General features: G+C 51.0%; 7 protein-coding genes across 7 annotated transcripts; 3 read left to right on the top strand and 4 right to left on the bottom strand.

Moving 5' to 3' along the window:
• Positions 1 to 274: 274 nt before the first annotated feature.
• MYCFIDRAFT_154053 (uncharacterized protein) lies at positions 275 to 4,377 on the top strand (the record flags this gene model as incomplete). The annotated part of the gene is made up of 2 exons (XM_007928483.1): positions 275 to 517; positions 961 to 4,377. The coding sequence occupies 2 exons, from the start codon at positions 275 to 277 to the stop codon at positions 4,375 to 4,377; spliced, it is 3,660 nt and encodes a 1,219-aa protein (XP_007926674.1).
• A 404-nt stretch (positions 4,378 to 4,781) lies between these two features.
• On the bottom strand, positions 4,782 to 6,496 carry MYCFIDRAFT_174892 (uncharacterized protein; the record flags this gene model as incomplete). Its single annotated transcript, XM_007928482.1, has 3 exons — positions 4,782 to 4,800; positions 4,823 to 4,838; positions 4,876 to 6,496. 3 exons carry the CDS (start codon positions 6,494 to 6,496, stop codon positions 4,782 to 4,784), a joined length of 1,656 nt encoding a protein of 551 aa, XP_007926673.1.
• A 402-nt stretch (positions 6,497 to 6,898) lies between these two features.
• MYCFIDRAFT_38826 (uncharacterized protein) lies at positions 6,899 to 8,634 on the bottom strand (the record flags this gene model as incomplete). Its single annotated transcript, XM_007927588.1, has 2 exons — positions 6,899 to 8,184; positions 8,235 to 8,634. 2 exons carry the CDS (start codon positions 8,632 to 8,634, stop codon positions 6,899 to 6,901), a joined length of 1,686 nt encoding a protein of 561 aa, XP_007925779.1.
• Positions 8,635 to 10,210: 1,576 nt separating this feature from the next.
• Positions 10,211 to 10,940, bottom strand: MYCFIDRAFT_203646 (uncharacterized protein). Its single transcript, XM_007928481.1, has one exon. It carries the CDS (start codon positions 10,804 to 10,806, stop codon positions 10,534 to 10,536), a length of 273 nt encoding a protein of 90 aa, XP_007926672.1. The 5' UTR covers positions 10,807 to 10,940; the 3' UTR covers positions 10,211 to 10,533.
• Positions 10,941 to 11,200: 260 nt separating this feature from the next.
• On the bottom strand, positions 11,201 to 12,102 carry MYCFIDRAFT_211346 (uncharacterized protein; the record flags this gene model as incomplete). The annotated part of the gene is made up of 3 exons (XM_007928480.1): positions 11,790 to 12,102; positions 11,651 to 11,741; positions 11,201 to 11,588 (listed from the first exon to the last, which is right to left on the bottom strand). Coding segments are annotated over exons 1-3 (747 nt in total), but the record flags the coding sequence as incomplete, so codon positions are not given.
• A 561-nt stretch (positions 12,103 to 12,663) lies between these two features.
• Positions 12,664 to 13,216, top strand: MYCFIDRAFT_81681 (uncharacterized protein; the record flags this gene model as incomplete). The annotated part of the gene is made up of 4 exons (XM_007927832.1): positions 12,664 to 12,698; positions 12,750 to 12,849; positions 12,907 to 13,016; positions 13,147 to 13,216. The coding sequence occupies 4 exons, from the start codon at positions 12,664 to 12,666 to the stop codon at positions 13,214 to 13,216; spliced, it is 315 nt and encodes a 104-aa protein (XP_007926023.1).
• A 533-nt stretch (positions 13,217 to 13,749) lies between these two features.
• MYCFIDRAFT_38706 (uncharacterized protein) lies at positions 13,750 to 14,463 on the top strand (the record flags this gene model as incomplete). Its single annotated transcript, XM_007927581.1, has 1 exon — positions 13,750 to 14,463. A coding segment is annotated over one exon (714 nt), but the record flags the coding sequence as incomplete, so codon positions are not given.
• Positions 14,464 to 17,581: the final 3,118 nt, after the last annotated feature.

Raw genomic sequence — 17,581 nt, 5'->3', positions numbered from 1 at the left:
GCTTCACTACTGTCCATTTGCCGCTGTGCAGTGTGCGCTGTGTCCGGCTGCCCTGCCAGGCTGCACCCGTAGACTTTCGGCTGCTGAGCCGTCGGGTCTCATATTCTATTCTGCTGTACGTGTGGAGTGCAGCTGGCTAGATATACTCTGGCTAGGCCGCGTGAGCGTCGCAGACGACCCTGCATGGGCGAGGCGAGGCGAGAGCTGTCATATCGACCAACACGCTGGGACTCTTGCGTGCGGCCGTTGGTATTCTCGTCGAGCGCGGCAGGCGATGGACATTCATGCCCTGTTGTCGCCAGACGATGGAGCGACGTCGAGCACAGGCGCAGGCGCAGGCGCAGGCGCAGGCGCAGGCGCAAGGGCCCCCGAAGCGTCGAGTGCTGCGACTCCTCCTGTCGTGCAAAGGCAGAGACGGCCCGCTGGTGGCAAACAAAAAACTCCATCAGCATTGAGCCAGGAAGTCCGCCGGTCGCCAGAAAGACACGCATCGCCGCGCTCGGCATACCGTCCAGCAGTGCACGCGCTGCACTTCCAGCAGCAGCACCCGCACCCGCACCCGCACCCGGCAATCGCAGCGCCGAATTTCAGACCGCTGCCGCTGCCGCCGCCGCCGCCGCCCACCAGCACGCCCATCCAGCCTTCCGGAGCGCAGGGCCAGCAACGCTATGGCTATGTCGAAAGACCGCTCGTTGCGCATCGACCAGTGTCTACTCCGCACATGGAAACATTGGCTGGTAAGTTTCAACAATGGGTGCCTGCGAGTGTTGATCACCTTCCCTGACTCGTGCAGATCTGGCTTCCATGCAACAACGCCAGCACGTGTCCCGGACCTACTCTGCAGACTCCGTGCGGCAAGACCAACGCCCGCACATCCACCCCCAGCAACTTGGGACCTTGTCGCCTCCCGTTGCGCGCACCATCTCGCGCCAGAGCCTGGCCGACATCACCATGGCAGAGGCGCCTTCCCAGACGCCGCCGCCGCGTGACTTCACCTCGAACGCCTTGTCGGACGCCGAGTCGCAGAGAGTGACGGAGCTCCTCAATTTCCTAGCAGAGAAGGAGAACTCCTATGCCTACGCCTATCACGTCGAGCTGGTCAATCTTCTCCACAAAGGTTTCCTTGCACACGTCGATCCTCCTGCAGACAACGAACATGCCGCGCCACGTGGTGATCCTCGAAGCTTCGTCTTGCTCGCCGAGATGCGCCAGGCTCGAGAAGCTATGGACACGAGGTTCGCCGTCGGTGAAGCCATCTGGCTCGACTGGCTTTCAGATGAGATGCTGCTGGCCACCTCATCCGATGAGCGCATCGCCATCACGGAGTTGTGCCAAAAGGCTGTTGCCGATGAACCCGCCTCGGTGAAGCTATGGCAGGCGTATGCAAATTGGGTCTCCACCAACTGCGCAGCGTGCCATGCTCATGAAGGTGGCATGAACCCAAACTGGTCCATCGAGGATAATGAGATGGTCAAGGAGCTTTTCACTATGGATGTGCTCCTCAGTGTCCTTGAGCAAGCTGCTGCCGCAACGCAGTGGCGAGTCGACCAAAGCCATGTCCTCTGGAATAAATACGCACACGTCTTCCAGGAACAGATCTCACAACATCCGACTGAGGCTGCTGACCTGAAAAGTCTCCACGATCTCTTTTTGAGACGACTCATGGTACCTCACATCACCTGGGACGAAACACGGCAGCTGTACTGGCCTATTCTTTCTCGAGACTTCGGAGATAGGTGGGAAGCGCGTGTGGCAGAGGTCAACCATATGGCGGAATCTGCCAAGACAGCCATGGGTCTTCGAAATGACAACGAATCCAAGTTGCAGCGCGCCATCGAAAGCGGCGATCGTGAAGCTGTGCATCACCAGTTCGTGAAATACTTCAAAGACGAAAAGTTTCGCAAGCGTCGTACCAATTTCGACTACGACATGCGCTGTGCCCTGTTTGAGCGTGCGCTCCTGCACGAACCTACCAACACAGAGTGGTGGCTGGACTATATCGACTTCTTGAACACTTATGAGCAGTCAGCTTCGCGAACCTTGTTGCCACTTATGGAGCGAGCAACTCGGCACTGTCCTTGGTCGGGCGACTTATGGGCTCGGCGAATTCTGCGTGCTGATGTCGAGCAAAAGCCAAGGGAGGAAATCGAGAACACAAAGCATCGCGCTACGAACTCCGGCCTTCTCGACGTCGGCGGAATGGAAGAACTTGTCAAGATGTTGCAGGAGTGGTGCAGCTATCTGAGACGTCACGCTTTCGCAGTGAATAGTACCGAGGACGATGTCGATACTGCTGAGGTTGGCATCACAATGGCGCTTGAAGACGTGCAAGAAGCTGGAAAGAAGATTTACGGCCCCAATTTTGACGGAGATCCTTTGTTCCGTCTCGAGCAGATTCAAATCAAGTTCTACGCAGAGGCCCGACGCATCCAAGAGGCAAGAGACATCTACCAGCATCTTGCGGCTCGTCACGGCAATTCGTCTGACTTTTGGGCAAAGTACTACTATTGGGAGATCTGGTTGTGGGGCTACGATCGAATTCGTGAGACGCGGCGTGTCGAGACCGACGGCAATGGCCCGAACCTGGCAACAGCAGTTGTTCAACAAGCTCTCCAGCAGCGGAACCTGGATCACCCAGAAAGAGTCATGGAGCTCTATCTCAACCACTTCCAGCAACACGAGTCGAGCGTGCGACTGCAAGTGGCATTGGCAGAGGCCCGTGAGTTTGCAAATAAGATTGCAGTGAAGCGCGCCAAGGAGGCCGAGGAAGCAGCCGCGCTCGCAGCTCAACAACAGGAGCAGCTCTTGGCCGCAGCGCAGGTCGAGGAAGAGGTCACTGGCGACAAGCGGAAGCGAGAGGATGAGCCTCTTACGAACGGCGACAGCCACAAGAGAGCTCGAACCGAACTAGAGACCATTGCAGAAAAGGAAGGCGCGGAACCGTCAGCCTCCGCAAGTGCACAGATCAAGCGAGATCGTGAGCACAACACCATCACCTTGCGCAACTTGCCTGTCGATGTGACCGATTTCGAGATCAAGAAGTTTTTCCGAGACGTCGGCAATCCGCCTTCAATCAACATCGCCAAGGAGTCAGATGCGCAAACTGCCTCCGCCACCGTCGAGTTCACGTCCCAAGAAGACGTGTTGGCCGCAAAGACACGAAATGGCAAAGAGCTGCGTGGACGGGAAGTCAAGATCCAAAGTGGCACGCTCAGCACGCTTTACGTCACGAACTATCCGGACGTTTACGACGAAGAGAAGATTCGAAGTCTCTTCAAGAGCTACGGCGACATCGTCAGTGTCCGGTTTCCCTCACTCAAGTACAACTCCCGACGGCGGTTCTGCTATGTCACGTTTCTCACTCCAGAGATGGCCAAAGCTGCTGAGAAAGCCATGCATGAGACCAAGCTCGACTCGATGCATACCCTCACTGCCTTGATCTCCAACCCAGATGCAAAGAAGCAGCGATCTGGTCCACAGGATGAAGGCAGGGAAATCGTGGTCAAGAACATGGATCGAGAAGCAAAAGAGAGCGAGATAGGTGAGCACTTCGCACAATTTGGTCAGATTGAGAGGATGAACCTCATCAAATTGGTGAACGGCAAACCCACGGGTACTGTATTCATTGTCTACCGCACACCACAAGACGCTGCGAAGGCGGTTGAGGAGAGCAATGACAAGCCATTCCGCGAGCGGGTGCTGAAAGTCGAGATAGCTCAGCCCAAGGGCCGCACTGCTGCTCCGAGCGAGCGGGCCAGACACGAAGACATCATCATCAAGAAAGCAGGATCAGTCGAGCCAGCTGGCAAAGGCGAACGACGCGGATCTGATGTTTCAATGGCATCCTCGTCTCGTCCTGCCGACGACGAAGCATACAAGACTGCCAGAGAGCGGAAGATTGCCATTTTCAACATCCCGGACACAGTCAATGACGCTCGCATCCGAGCCGCCATGGAGCACTACGGTCCATTGACCAAGATCCAGCTTCGCCGCGAGAAGGAAGGCGCGATAGTCGAATTTGCCGACCTTGCTGCTGCCAACAGAGTTCGTCTTGGCGTCGATGTCTCAAGTCTTGGTCCGGAAGTCAGAACGGGTGAGGTCGGAGAGCTGCTCGCACGCCAGAGTAAGAAGAAGAATGGCTCGAAAGCCTCCGGTTCTGCGCCTGCCACGTCATCTTCGAGCAAGCCTGCTTTTGCACCTCCCCAACTTGGAGCTCGTGGTGGCCGAGGTGGCCGAAGAGGCGGACTTGGCTTCAAGCGTGCTGGCGGATTTGCAAGCGCTCCTGCTGCTGCTGCTGCTGCTGCCTCCGGCGAGAATGCCGATGGAGGCAAGAAAAGCAATGCGGATTTCCGCAGCATCTTCGCTGCTGGCAAGTAGGAGGAGGGCAGGGAAAATGGTGGTGGTGGTGATGAGTGATTCGGTGTGCTTCGTAAGAAGAATGTGTAATATAGTATAGAATGCGGCCAGCGATAGCTTCAAAATGCTCGATGGGCTTCGAAAATCCTCTCTTTTCCGATGATCATTCGATGTTTGGGAGTCCGGACTGCAAGACGCGAATCGTTGGCTCATGCTTGGGAGATTGCATGCCCTCTTCTAGCCATATCAGTCAGATCAAGATCCCGGAACGCAGACATGAATACTCTCTAGAGCAAGATGGGCAACAAATTCCAAACTTGAAATGGAAATACCATGGATAGATCAGATCAGACAGCCACCCAGATGCTATTATAGACTCATGCTAAAATACTCTCTAATATTATACTTCCCCTAAACCATCGTATCTATATCCCAGTATCGATGCTCGCGCCAACCAACGCCATACCCTAGCCTCAGAAACCCTTTGCGCCACAACTCAATTCTTATCCTTCTTCTCACTGTCCTTCGACGCCACTGCGCGACGAGGACGACAAGTCGCTCTCAGAATCTGACGCTTTGGAGAAGCTTCCTTCTCTTTCTCCTTCTCTGGCTTTGGAGCGTGCCTTGACGCCATGAGACCATTCGCGAATTTCCCAATGCCGACGTGAGATGGAGATGGAGTGCGAGACTGCTTGCCACGTGCCCGCTTCTTGATGTCCGCGATCTGCGCTTCAGGGGATTCGCCGGCGGGAACAAAGACTTTCGTGGTCCTCTCCGGAGTTGTGGGCTTGTTGGCCGCGGGAGCAGAACGTGCTGTCGAAGCTGTAGAGGTAGATGGAGTTGGAATGGTTGTGGCGAAGTCGATCAGGTCGCTGTTGGCGGTAGATGTCTTGCGAGCGTTGTCGTTTGTGGTCGGAGTAGAAGGACGAGTTGGTGGTACCGCTGGGCTCTTGCTACGTGCAGTAGTGTCTGACTTGGTGAGAATCTGCTTTGAGCCGACGATTGGCTTGGCAGTCTTCTTCAATCCAACAGGAATGGGCTTCTTCTGCTCTTCAGAAGCCTCGCTGGGAGTATCCTCGCTCCCGCTCTCACTCTCATCACCATCAGAAGTGGAATCCTTGCGTATCTTGAACCACTCGCTGATAGGCTTCTTCTCGCCGACGATTGCTTTTTCGCCAAACTTGACAGCAGCATTCTTCTCCAACCACCAACGTGGAACATGATTGATTCCAATTTCCGAGAGCTTGGCCTTATCTGGCATCTCGTGCTTGTAGCGGCAACCTTGCTGGACATAGGCACAGTCGCCGTGTAAAATCCAATAGGTGCAATATTCTTTCTTCTCTTGATCTGGGATTCTGCCTGACGGTGGAGGGGTGGTATCTTTTGGTCGATAGTTCAGACGCTCAGCCGTCTCTGCACCGGCTTCGGAGCGGAGAATCGCATCAATTACCGCCTGGGTAGTGTCGGTAGTGGAAGTGTCGGACGTCGTAGCTGGCGGCGGCGTGACTGCATCAGAGCGGCGCCAGGACTTGGAAGCGTCCGCAGCAGAAACTGGCCTCTTTGGCAAAGTGGACGTCGTGAAGCCTGAGCAATGCGGTAGAGCTTGGCGATTCAATGCTTCGGCAGCAAGGTATTGCTTGACGTGGGAGCCACTCTGGGTGCGTGTATGCATATTGTCGCCAGGTGGCTGGCTGCTTGAGCGATGCATGCCAGGAGCAGCATCGCGCTCAAGTTGGAAGGTCGTGCCACTGTAAGGAGCGCAGCCGACATACTGTAGACCATAGGTATCCTGAGGAGACAGAACGCGAGCGACATTTTGCAATTTTACGTTGAATGGAAGCTCATCTGCTGGAATCAGAGGAACCGGCATGCCATTGCTGCGAGTGATGAAGTAGGTGAGACGTGGGTTAACGGCTGTTTGTTGTGGTTTGAAGCAGCTGGGCTGGTATCCAGCTCCTGGAAGAAAGCCAGGCATAGCAGTGTATGTGTTGGTGTTTGACATCTCTTTTCTGGTGTTGCGAGCTGAGTACATCAATCGTGTGCTATAAGTCTCGTTTTCGCGGGTGGATGTAAGGCTTACGAGCTCGTGTGGTACGAAAGATTGCAGGTCCACGTCGGTCAGGTCAGGATGATATATCATTCAGTCGCAAACACATGGCCTAGTCCAGCTTGACTGAGACAAAGCACGGCTTAGGGGTTTGCTGGTGTACATGCACAAACCTTTGGTCTTAGTGCGTCGCAAGCAAGTCTCTTTGGATGCTCCTTGGCACACACAAAGAGCCGATATGCAGACTTGCACTGTGCGCGGTTCCAAAATGGGATGCAGAGAAGCTCGACCTGTCTGAATGCAGGCTGCCGCTACAGCTCGTTGGTCAAGCTGTTCTATGCACGTAGCCGGACGATGGTGTAACTTTTGGCAGGGATCGCGTTCGGGAAAGAGAGACAGTACACTGAACTCGCACGGAGCATTGACGAATACTGATGAAGGCGGTGAGCTGGGTGCAATGCTTGTCGCAGAAGCGCTGCATCTCACATATCTGACTTAGAGCTTCGACTTGATCCAGTCCAATAGCCCCGTCGAGCCTGGTTTGTTGACGGCATCCCAAACTCTGACGCCCTCTTCCCATCGATCGTCCATCCATATATCTGTTTTTCCATCCAATCTGAGCCGTAGCATTTCCTTGACGTCTGCTGGTCCCCACTCTGGATCATCTCCAGCTACAAAGGCAGCGAACTTCTGGTTCCAAGTCTTGAGAATTGCCTTTTCATCATCAGTGAGACCATGGTCATAGGATTGTCCCCACCACCATATCCACTGGTCTGTGCTGTGAGTGACACCCCAACCTAGAGGAAGTGTTTCTTTCGAGGCCTTTGTCTGCCAGTCAAACCTGTAACGTAGAAGGTCTTTCCCCGGTTCTAGCCCTCCATCAACGAGAGCGCGATGGAAGCCTCTCTCAAGATCATGCACTTGCATATTCGCGTACAGCTTACCAAATGCTTCCTGCCAGTCTCTCATGCCGTAAGGTAGGGCTTTCTGGTCGCCGCAGAAACAGTGCATCAGTCTGGAGACAGCTTTTTCGGGATAGTCTGCGCAAAGCCGTGTATACGTTGCCTCATACGAAGGTGGCGGAGTTCTCCATGCTCGATAGAGCGAGTACTCGTCTCTGCATTCCCCGTTCATCAACTTAATACCACGCGCTTTCATCCTTCGAGCGAAGTCGCCACTATTAATATTCGCTATTGTGTCTTTGGAGACGAATTGACCATCTGAGAGTGCGCGGAACTCGGATAGTTTCATTTTGTCCTGAACCGCGATCAAGTGTGATGCTGGGGTGGATCTCAAATGCTGAAGCTTTTCGCTCGCAGATAAGGAGAGTGGAATGTTCAGCGCTTCGAGCAGTTCATCGAATTGCTTTTGATGCTCCACAATGGTCTTCGGCTGTACACCGGGGCTGTTTGACCACATGATAGCCCTCTTGATGATGGCTCGGGAGTCCGGCACAAAATAGAGCTCGTGGGCAAGCTGGTGAAAGGTGCTATGCGAGCCAGCCGAGTACCCGGAAATAGTGATGTTGCTGCTATCGCCTCCAAAGTATTCGATATTGTGGGAGGTCCACTCGAGTGCCATTCGCTGATCCCAGAAGCCTTGATTTCCCACGGGATCCCCGAGAATCTGCGCCTCTGCTTGGAGTTCGCGGCTGGTCAAGAAGCCAAGAGCATTAACACGATATGCTGGAGCTACAATGATGGCATTGAAAGCAGTCTCACTCAATAGTCGAGCCAAAGATTCAGGCGCCATATTGGGATCGCCCCATTGTAAGAAGCCGCCTGCATCGGGTTAGCAAATTCACCAGGGCTTGATGTGAAGTTAATCGCACCATGGATAAAGAAGAGCACGGGAAAGCCTTTTTGCGGGCGTGACCTCGCAGGTATATAGATGTTGAGTTGCAGACAATTCTCATCCCAACTGCTCTTGTCTTTCTCTGCTAGAAATGATGGTTGCGGGCATACAGCTGTTCCTGCATCAAATCGTCCCGGACTAACTTCTGTGCCATAACGATAGCAAGGTGGCAGTCTCCTGGCCTGTCTAAACCTGTATGGTCCCACGGGAGGAAGTGCGTATGGGATGCCACCAAAGTAGTGGATCAATGCCGATCCAGAGGATGTCGATGTCGATGTCGATGCAGCTTGGCTGTGCAATGTCAGGCCTTGGAGAAAGCCGAGCGCACCTGCATCGAGCCTGTATGGCTTCCTGACTGTTGATTTGGAGTGCGACATTTTCTTGCTGTCTGCTATCAGAAATCATCCATCACGAAAGATGGAGGACGTCGTCGCTCACGTTCGCCGCTGCCCCGCCAACGTCCCAACTTGGCCGAGGTCGGCGCGCTCAAAGTTACTATTCAACGGCAAATTTCTGCTACACCACGAACCCTGTAGGCCACGGCTACGGCTCAAGGTACAGCTTGACGTGGATGATTCCAGGACAGTAGCAACAAGTGATGGCCAGCACTGCCTCTATGCTGCGGATGACCATAATCAGTCCACGCTCGTAGCGGTGTGATGTGATGGACATCGACATGAAATGAAGTCTGCATTCAGCATGATATCGTTACAAGGTGTCTGAGGGCTCCGCCGTGATCACTTCCTCGGCCAAAAACATTAGATGTAGTAGGTGTGGGATACCAAGGAAGTACAAAAGCAACCAGCCAGACCACTCTTCTCATCAGACCATCGCGCCAACGCCGGCAGCCAATACTGCTCCTACGGGAACCAACACTTTGTACACCTCTGGAACGCTGGTAGGTGCAGCCGCGCCAGTTGCGATGTCCAAGATGATGGCTTTCTTCACGCATTGGGCCGTAGGGTCAGGAAGGTGGTCGGCATTGCGGGTGATTGTGATTGTGGCAGTGGGCTGCAGAAAATTCAGCAATGGAACACGAGTGAGAGAAGAGTCTTGAACAAACAAGCTGAGTCATTTGTTCCGCAATGACAGTGTCAACCTCCATGCCATTGGGACGCATGATCTTGGTAGTTTTGAGGCAATTTGCAGCAGTGGCTGGACCCATTATGCTTTTCTTGCTTATAGCACCATGGAAATCGCATGTTTGCGTGACAGAATAGGAGGTGCCGGACACTCGCGTTCCGTAGTCGAGCTCGAACCTGGTGTCAAGCCCTTTGTCAGCAAAGCAATGCGGGTTTGCAGAGCTTGTCGAGTCTGAAGGACTATCGAGTGGGTAGCTCAAGTCTGGTAGCGGGAAACTTACCCAGTCGGTCCAATGTTGATCTGAGTTATTGTCAGCAGGGCTCGTTGCTGCGAGTTCACGAGGACATACAAGGGTCTTTTGGTCAGTCTGACCAGCGCAGACTTCACCAGGGCCTGTTGCAGTGCATGTCACCGCCAGTACGGTGTCACATGGATCGGCTCTGACGACCGTCGCAACGCGGCCAGTGTTGAGGTCTGTAGGAGCGATGGCAGTGATGACCTTGTTTGTTGACTCCGGAAGGAAAGAGTGGACCCAAGTCGTTGCGCTTGGGCCGCTGCTGACGAGTGTGACACTACTCTGTTGAGCAGAGGCCACATCTGCAGAGGCATGCAGGGCCATGGTCAAAGCAGTCGAGAGCATGACTTGCTTGGAGAACATCTTGACGGCTTATCGATGGATCGCTGGGTATCGAAAGAGGTGAAGTGCCGGGTGGAGAGAGTCTGTCCTGTAGATTGCTGCTGGTCTCGAAGGATGCTGGTGGAAGAGGAATGTCAAGCACGAGATACTGGCGTTGAAGCTGGCGATGCTCTGGAGAGGCTGCAGAATATGGTGAATGCAGATGGAAGCAGATGAAGAAGGGCTTTGCTTTGCTCGGAGGAAAGAGGCTTTTGTTGACATAAGGGTGACTGGCAAGCGCTCAGCAGAGAGCGTTGCTTCCAAGCAGTACTGGCAGTGCCTACCTGTCGAATGTTGTCGTGAATCGTGATGGCCATATTGGTCAGCGCAATCCCAGAATTTGAGGCCATCGCGGACTGAGCACCACGGTTTTCGGCATCTCTCGCATGCCTCTGCCAGCAAGCGCGTACATCGAGAGCTTGACAAGTAGGAGCGATTCGGTATATTCGGCTGAGCGAATGTCTGGTGTCGCTGTTGCTGTATCAGGAGGTTTTGCTAGTGCGTTTAGGCTCTGGGGCTAGTGCGTATTCGGTAGCGACGACAAGGGTATCACCCGCCGAATTTCCTGGCCGCTCAGCTTCACCCGCCTCTTCATCCTCAATGACAATTCCCATATAATCACACCTCCTCCCCCACAATCACTGCTGGCGTGCGGTCCTTTCACAGTAGGAATCTCTGCAACGACCGGCTCAAAGCGAGGACGACGATGATACAGGATGTAGCCATGCTTGGCGCGAACGCCCGAGCAGGGGGTCGAACATTCGACACGCATGAACAACGTTGGACACATCTTCACCCTGCGCGCAAGCGTGGAAGATGAACAAAATGCATCGGCATCGTGATCGGCCGCAGCTCACCCTTCTCTATCGCCTTCCTCTGGCTTGTTCGAAGTTTCAGTGGTGCACTGCGACGACCGACCGTGGCTGCTTCGAGCTCTTTTCGCGTCGACTGTACTCGGTGCGCACGTATGGCTGGACCAAGATCACCGCTGGCCATGCTCGGTTCCGATGCAGCTTGGCTTCGAAGACTCTCTTCCTTGTCTTTGAGTTTTGCTTCGCGTTCTTCAAGCTCAATCTCCTTCTTAGCAAGTTGCTTCTCGCGGTCCTCCAACTTCTGCTTTTCATCTGGCCCTCCATTGGCAACACCTGGCGAGTTCTGTTTGCCAGCTGATTTGCTCTTCTGGCCCAGCTGCTCTTCCTTACCGGCCAGCTCTTTTGCTTTGGCATCGAGTTCCTTCAACTTCTCAGCAAGTTCCTTCTCCCTTTCTTCAGCTTTGGTCGAACTCGCTGACTCGGCAGCTTTCTGCTGATTTTGCAATTCTTCTGCTTCAGCTTCCTGCTTCTCTTTTTTGGCTTCTAGCTCTTTCTGCATTGCTTCTTGTTGCTTTTGCTTTTCTGCGAGTTCTTTCTCCAATGCCTCAAGCTTCTTCTGTTTGTCTTCGACACTTTTCTCCTTCGCTGCTAACTCGGAGAACCCAGGCTTACTTGGATCAAACCCAGGCTTCGAATTCTTGTGCTCCTCCCAGGTACCGAAGTCCGAGACGTACCATAACATCGTCTGCGTCCAACGCAACTGGAGCAAGATAAATTCGTCAACGTTTTGTCAAAGTCTTGGGTTAATGACTCCGGACTCACCTCGTGAGCCCACATGTATATCAGGTTATTGATCGACCATTTGCCGTAACTGTTGCAGAGATATGCGTTGGGAAAGTCTACACACTTGATCCTGCTCTTATCAGCAAGAGCCGACTGCGATCATGATAGAGGGACACACCAGAAAGCATTGGGCGTGTTGCTACTCTCGAGACTCCAAGATTGCTTTTGGCCTGTCACGATTCTTGCACCTTTCCCGCCACTCACGCCACGCAGATACTGGCCATCTTTGCCATTCCGAAAAGCGATCTGGCCTTCATTGCCTTTCTCAATGAACCACTTCTGTTCGTCGCTGCCATTCGGCTCTGCGGTGTAAATTGTGCCATTCTTGAGCTGTATGCAGAGACCACTCGAAGCTGGAACTAGGAAGTATGCTGGATCATCGCTCATCGTGAAGGTCTTAACACAGAGGCCGAGTTCGCCTCAACCTCTTCCAGGTCGCGGACTGCAAAGGCTGTAGGAGAGGATTGAGAGATTTCAACACAAAAGGCCTTTCCCAGGCAATAGTCATCCACGCTCTCGAACGTTACTACTGAACAACTGGTTTCGCATGCAAACTGTTACGCAAACAACTGGCTATGAAAGTGGCTGGCAGCTGTGCCATTAGCTGCAGCAAAGTCGCATTGAGTTTTGTTGGATTACATTCGCGCCAAACACATAGCGTTGATCCACTTCTCATCAGCAGCTGTAGCCGCTTGGAAGGCCTCCACAGACATCGGCTATTGGTTCCAAGCATCGTCGTAACGCAAGCACGTTCGAGATGCCGGGTCTCCGCGGTACGATGCAAAGCAGGAGCCAGAGCCGCCTAATCTCAACTGGGCCATTCCAGCTTGCATATTAGATCAATCGCAGATCATCCACCCCGCCCCCATTTCATCGTGCAGGAAGCACATATTGAGACATTTTCTCACCACCAATATCCTTGCGACCCTACCAAACGCTCCAACATCGGCAATAAGCAAGACTTCTGGAAACCAGTTTGGCAAGCAGGCAGAATGGCAGACACACTGAAGACGGCCAATGATGCAACGTGAGACTATTCTGCTTCACGTGGGCCAGCACAATACTGACAATCATCTAGAAAGAATCTTCCAGGCGGTGCTGGAGGTGATCTGGCAAAAACAGATCCAGCCAAGGGTGATGTGCTAGGCGGCAGGAACAAGCCAAATGATAGCCCCACGGTCAGTGGTCAAGAATCTTTCCAGCACGCGACATCTGCTAACGTGAGCCCAATCCAGGTCGGCAAGGAGGAGAAGAAGAACAGCTTGAGAATCAACATCGAGCTCGACATCGATATCGAGATCCATTTGACAGCAAGAATCAAAGGAGATATCACAATTGGTCTATTGTAATGGCAACCCGTCGAAACGCATTCCTGCTGGAACAATCGCTCATTGCTTGCAGCTAGGGACAATGGCCCGGGAGCATTTCTACGTAGTGAAAACATGTACGCACCATCAGCTCTACTGGCTATCTAGATCATCCTCCAGCTTCACTGCAGCTGCATTCTCCAATCCAGGCACAGCGATTGAGTTCGCAGAGTTCTGAGCAGACGATGACGATGACGATCTCACCGACAATTCGTACCAATAATCCCCAGGGACACGCGTGTGTACATCTTGCGTGCTTGCAAACGCCTCGCCATGCACATCACCTTACCACATTTGGGCGATACATTAGTGATCGTGTTATGAAGTTGTTATCGTGGATGATCAGGTAAAAGAGGAAGGTTAATTACAGAGGTAGCCGTTCCTCCATTAGTCAGCCAGCCCCTTGGCTGTTCCTTCCTTGTTCCGTAACAGATCGGCATCTGGGGCACTCCGCGGAATAAGGTTTGCCACTTACGCAGTCGGCCCTGAATCGTACCAAGTGCTTTCATCACAGTGAGGCAAGAGCTTTGGACGCTAGTATGGAGAAGCTGCAAAGCTCTGTTGTGGCCTCGCCAGATCGATCGTTCAATATGAGTTCGCACAAACTGCCAACAAAACGTTTTTGCAATGGTCCTGGGAATTCTAAGTGAGTGACAACACCATCCATCCCACCGCCATCGACCCCACACTGACGAGTGGCAAACCTCAGCCGCCGTGGTAGCATGTCCAGCAATTATAGGCACAACCGAAGCCATCAGGCATGGCCAGAGAAACAATCAACGAGAAGAACATCGAGGTAGAAAGCACAATCTCGTAGTGACTCTCCTCAACCACAACGACTACAGTGCCCGATTCGACGGTGCCTCAATCGTTCTCGCCAACAAGAAACTATGGATAGACACAACCGGCCAACTCCGTAGAGCCGGAGCACATCCTTACACAGGCTACTTCCTCCCATTTCACGACATGGAACAAGTCTGGCGCCAGCAAGGCTATCGAAGAGGCGAAGGCATGGTCTCAACCATCTCCCACGACCCTCCATTTCTCAACTGGATCTACGTCGATCGCAAAACTCATGAAGTGAAATATGGTGTCCGAGACGAAGCTGAGCCGAATCTTGTCGGCCCATTTGATGTCACAAAGACGGATCGGAGATTGAATTTCCAGGGTTGGGAGGGCTTTGTGGCGGTGGAGGAGAACGGAGATAGTGGGCTTTGGGCGCTGTATTTTGATGTTGAGGATGATGGATTGACGAGTGAGGAAAGGGTAGGTACGCAGGATCTCAGGATGTTGGCGCTTGAAGTTTGGAGGAAGGAGCTGAGGATGGATCGCGATGCGGCGCTTGAGGAAAGGGAGGAGCGGCTGAGAGCTAGAGAGGAACTTGATAATAAGAGTGAGAGGTCGGCGGAGACTACCGTGTCTTGAGGCCGAAGCAAAGGGCGACGTTTTATGGTGCCGCATTTCAGCGCGTTCCCGGGATTGGATGCAGCCCAGCAATTGTGCTTCATGATCAATGCCTGCAAGACTATCAATCGACAATCGGTTTTGGGTCACATATCGCTTTGCAAGGTCTGTGACACCCCTTGACGGTCTTGTACAGTAGAATTGGTGATGTTCATTACGGTGGAGGTGAAAGCTCACTCATGATCGTAGTGCCAAATTGCAGATAGAGTCTACCTCCTTCTCAGGCTCTTCTTGTAGACTTTATCCTACCTTCTACCTTCCACCTTCTACCTTCTACCTTCTACCTTCTACCTTCTACCTTCTACCTTCTACCTTCCTTTACCTAACCTACGTACAATTAGCGTCGATCGGTTCTCGGCTCTTCTATATATAGTCTAGTATATAGGAGAAGTCTTCGTAGAAGAGCCTAAGGACAAATGTCGCAAAGCGGGCTATTCGAGCGTTATATATATATAGAATAGGTTAAATAGTACAATAACTACCTAAATACGGGCTTAGCATATATAAGGATATACCTGCGTCTATATACGAAGACAATAAGTTATCTATTTGTATATAAATCTAGTAAAAGCTATAGAAATAATAATTAGAAAACACTACTTCTTAAGAAACGCTATACGAACAGCGTCCGGATTGCCTCTATAGCGATACTAATAACTACCGTTTACAATAAAGGAGAGATACGCGGACCCTTAGAATTAGCCGCTCTCTAACCTCTAAGTATTTACTAGGCGTAAAAGTATCGCGTTATTAGGTCCTAAGGCCTATTAGGTAGACTAGGCTAAAACGCGGCTGTTCTTAGTCTATACGCTTTACTAGATACGTACAACTTCGCGCAACTTCGTATATACTTATCTAATACCTTCGTTACTGTTTCTAGTATTATATATATATATCTAATACCCTCGACACTCCTATAAAGCTCTATATAGCGCAACTACAGATCGCTATATAATATAGATACCGACGAAGTTATCGAGGCTCCTTAGTAGGCTTGCCTCGCTACTAGGGATAGCAACCCTATTATATATTAAGATCTAGACGAGCCTATTGTTACTAACCGCTTCGAGGGCTATATCCGCTTCTAAGAGCACCGCCGCTAGCGCTAGGCTAAGCGCTAGGCTAAAGGCTAGACTCTCTAGTATATAGTCCGTAGATAGCGTATATACCGTCGCTAATCTATACGTACTACCGCTCGTTAAGGACCGCCGCGCGATATAGGACCGTTAATAGAATTAGAATAGGAAGAGGTAGAAGCTTTCGAAGAAGGCAAGACTTATATTTACTATAATATAGCAGACTTGCCTATTCCTCGAATCGCTACGCCGGATCTAGTTATCTTCGGAGGCAGCGGCTTCCTTCGTACCTAGGCTCTAGATTGTATACTAGCTAACTCAAATACTAAACAAGAGCCGCCGTATTAGTAGCCTAAGCCTAGATTCACTATATATCTACGCTAGCCTCTAGTACCGGATTTAGAGTTACTAGTACCTCGTATTGCCGTACTAGATCTAGTCTACTTCGTAGGAGGGAGCTTCCTTCGTAGGCCCGAGAAGGGTCGTAACAAGCAGAAGGCTAACTAGAAAGGCTAGTCTATTAATCTAGTAGGCCGGAAGTTCAATAATCCCTAGTAATAGTAGAAGAAGCAATAGTAGAAGTAAGGCGCACAAAACTAGACTATACTAATTCTACTATCTCGCAAAGCCTATACTCGCTAGAAGCTAAATTAGTCGTCGGCTAAGCTAGCGCTTCTAGATATAGCGCAGCAGAAGATAGTATACTTCTAGAAAGCCGCTAAGGATATAAAACAGCATATACTCGAAGAGATTTAGATATTAGTATAGGATGCTAGCCTAGAACGAGAGGCAATGCCTTTCTAGCGGAATATTATTAAGAATAGCCTATAGTAGGTATTAGATGCCTTTTATCCTAGCAAGGGATATAGCCTATTAGACCTATAGTACGAGGTGCTTTATAACGTCGTCTTCGTAGGTATAGATATTATAATAATCGAGAAGACTAGCGGTAGTAAGAGTCTTATATACTAGGCGTATATAATACTAACTAGTCGTATTAATATCTAGATTATCCCTCTAAATCGCCTAGGTAAAGAGTAGAAGGCCGATATTAACTAGACAATACGGGCGCTAAACTAGTAGGGCGTAGTTACCGAATATAATAATGTCGAGCTCGTACGTTGCTATATAATCTCTATAGAGACTAAGCGTAAGGATCTAAAGATATACGATAATATCGTAGCTAGTAACTACTACTATATCTTCTATAGTCTAGAGCAAGCGTCTACGCCGGAACTGCGAGAGGTCTTTAAGAAGATTAGAGATCGTATTAGCCTTATTACTATCGATAAACTGCACTTAGTATATAAGTAGAAGGAATTCTAGGAGGAATTCGCTTAAATCTATACGCTTCGTAGTCTCTTCCGTAATAATACCTTATAGCTAGGTACCTTAGCGACTATATTATAGGAGACCTTAGAATTCGTCTTAAAGTATAGAGGCTTTCGCACTAATAGCCGCGATGCATTTAAGACTAAGGTTATCCGTACGAGTATCGACCGGATCGATATAATATATATATTTAAGACTATTCCTTAGAAGTATCGTAGCGACTTCGACTTACTATACCTATTGCTAAAGAAGGCCGTAACTAATAGACAAGCTATACCTACGAATATCGACAAGGCGATCGTATTTATTAATAGCCGGGGAAAGGTTAATAAGCTAACCTATATTCTACGTTAGTAGCTTATTTAGCTAATAGAGGGCTAAGAAGATCTAACTAAGAAGTATACCTAGAACAATGCCGGCTACAATGTGTACAAAGTCGTCGCTTTCTATACCGTATACATCGCTAATTACGACAAGGATCTCCGATATAACGAGTTTAAGAAGCCTAGCGCTCGTTTATTAACCCGCATTATAGTTAGTACACTAGCGATCGCTATAGGCACTAATATTAGCGATATTAAATTCGTTATTATATAGCAACTGCCTATTACTAAGGACATTAACGATGCTATATAGCGAGCTAGTCGTACTAGTCGTAAGCTTAGCGTAGG

Source organism: Pseudocercospora fijiensis, assembly GCF_000340215.1.
Source record: "Pseudocercospora fijiensis CIRAD86 unplaced genomic scaffold MYCFIscaffold_4, whole genome shotgun sequence".
NCBI lineage: Eukaryota > Fungi > Ascomycota > Dothideomycetes > Mycosphaerellales > Mycosphaerellaceae > Pseudocercospora > Pseudocercospora fijiensis.
The sequence above is the reverse complement of the archived record's forward strand: the minus strand, read 5'-3'. Positions and strand labels throughout refer to the sequence as shown.

What these genes read in the sequence shown, in the direction of transcription:
- MYCFIDRAFT_203646 (XM_007928481.1), bottom strand. Translation starts at nt 10,806, where the DNA reads ATGTGTCCAACGTTGTTCATGCGTGTCGAATGTTCGACCCCCTGCTCG.